This window comes from Neophocaena asiaeorientalis, unplaced genomic scaffold (assembly GCF_003031525.2).
Source record: "Neophocaena asiaeorientalis asiaeorientalis breed wild unplaced genomic scaffold, Neophocaena_asiaeorientalis_V1.1 scaffold1, whole genome shotgun sequence".
Lineage (NCBI taxonomy): Eukaryota > Metazoa > Chordata > Mammalia > Artiodactyla > Phocoenidae > Neophocaena > Neophocaena asiaeorientalis.
Window position 1 is genome coordinate 5502685 of NW_020171981.1, and position 1327 is coordinate 5504011.

The 1327-nt window shown below is 59.4% G+C and overlaps 1 protein-coding gene across 1 annotated transcript in view; it reads right to left on the reverse strand.

The window, feature by feature from the left end:
- Positions 1–6: 6 nt before the first annotated feature.
- Positions 7–1327, reverse strand: part of COL1A1 (collagen type I alpha 1 chain) — a 16429-nt gene continuing 15108 nt past the window's right edge. The window contains exons 49-52 of the mRNA XM_024745442.1: positions 1278–1327; positions 981–1171; positions 452–694; positions 7–334 (exon numbers count right to left, since the gene is read on the reverse strand). The exon at positions 1278–1327 is cut by the window's right edge and continues 9 nt beyond it. Coding sequence (XP_024601210.1) covers positions 188–334; positions 452–694; positions 981–1171; positions 1278–1327 — 631 coding nt within the window. The 3' untranslated portion in view covers positions 7–187. The remainder of the gene's footprint in view (positions 335–451; positions 695–980; positions 1172–1277) is intronic.

The window sequence follows — 1327 nt, forward strand, 5'->3', positions numbered from 1 at the left end:
ATTCAGTTGGTCAAAAATAAAAACAAAGTTTGAGAGATGAATGCAAAGGAAAAAATATTTTCCAAAGTCCATGTGAAATTGTCTCCCATTTTTTTGGCTTTTTGGGGGGTTCAGTTTGGGTTCTTTGTTTCCAGAGTCAGGGGCAAGTGGGTTGGGTGGGAGGGAGCCAGGTTGGGGTGGAGGGAGTTTACAGGAAGCAGACAGGGCCAACGTCGATGCCGAATTCCTGGTCTGGGGCGCCAACGTCCAAGGGGGCCACATCGATGATGGGCAAGCGGGAGGTCTTGGTGGTTTTGTATTCGATCACTGTCTTGCCCCAGGCTCCGGTGTGACTCTGGGGTGAAAGGGAGACAATGGGAGAGGGGTGTGTCACCAAGTGGCAGTGAGGGGGTGGGGGGACTGAGCCTGCCCGGAAAGCCAAAGCCCAGAGCGGGGGCCCTGCTGGACTCACCGTGCAGCCGTCGTAGGTGACGCTGTAGGTGAAGCGGCTGTTGCCCTCGGCCCGGATCTCAATCTCGTTGGAGCCCTGGAGGAGCAGGGCCTTCTTGAGGTTGCCAGTCTGCTGGTCCATATAGGCCACGCTGTTCTTGCAGTGGTAGGTGATGTTCTGGGAGGCCTCAGTGGACATCAGCCGCAGGAAAGTCAGCTGGATGGCCACATCGGCAGGATCGGAGCCCTGGCCGCCGTACTCGAACTGTGGGAGCGGAAGAGCGACGAGTGAGTGGCTGTGTTGGAGCCTCCGGTCCTGGCTTCCCTCCCTGGAGTCCCCTGAGAGCATCCTAGTGAACCCTACGTCCAGAGGCGGCACCCCTTGCCCCCAGGCACCCTGTGTTTGACCCCGTATCACTGACCCAGGTCTCCTGCCTCCCAGCTGATCACACTTAGCAGAGGTCTGGTCCACCCGGGACCTACCCTTAGGCCCTTCTGCGCCCTGGGCCAGCCCATCTCCTAAGAGCGGCTACGGGATCGAGCTCACGCACCTGGAATCCGCCGGTCATGCTCTCGCCGTACCAGACATGCCTCTTGTCCTTGGAGTTCTTGCTGATGTACCAGTTCTTCTGGGCCACGCTGGGCTGAGTGGGATACACGCAGGTCTCGCCTGTCTCCATGTTGCAGAAGACCTTGATGGCATCCAGGTTGCAGCCTTGGTTGGGGTCAATCCAGTATTCTCCTGCAGTGGGGTAGGGTGAGATGGCGTCAGGGGAGGTACGGGATGTGGGCACCTCAGGGCTCAGTCCCGTCGCGGCGGGAGGAGGCACAGCTGGGCCAGCCCTTACCGCTCTTCCAGTCGGAGTGGCACATCTTGAGGTCACGGCAGGTGCGGGCA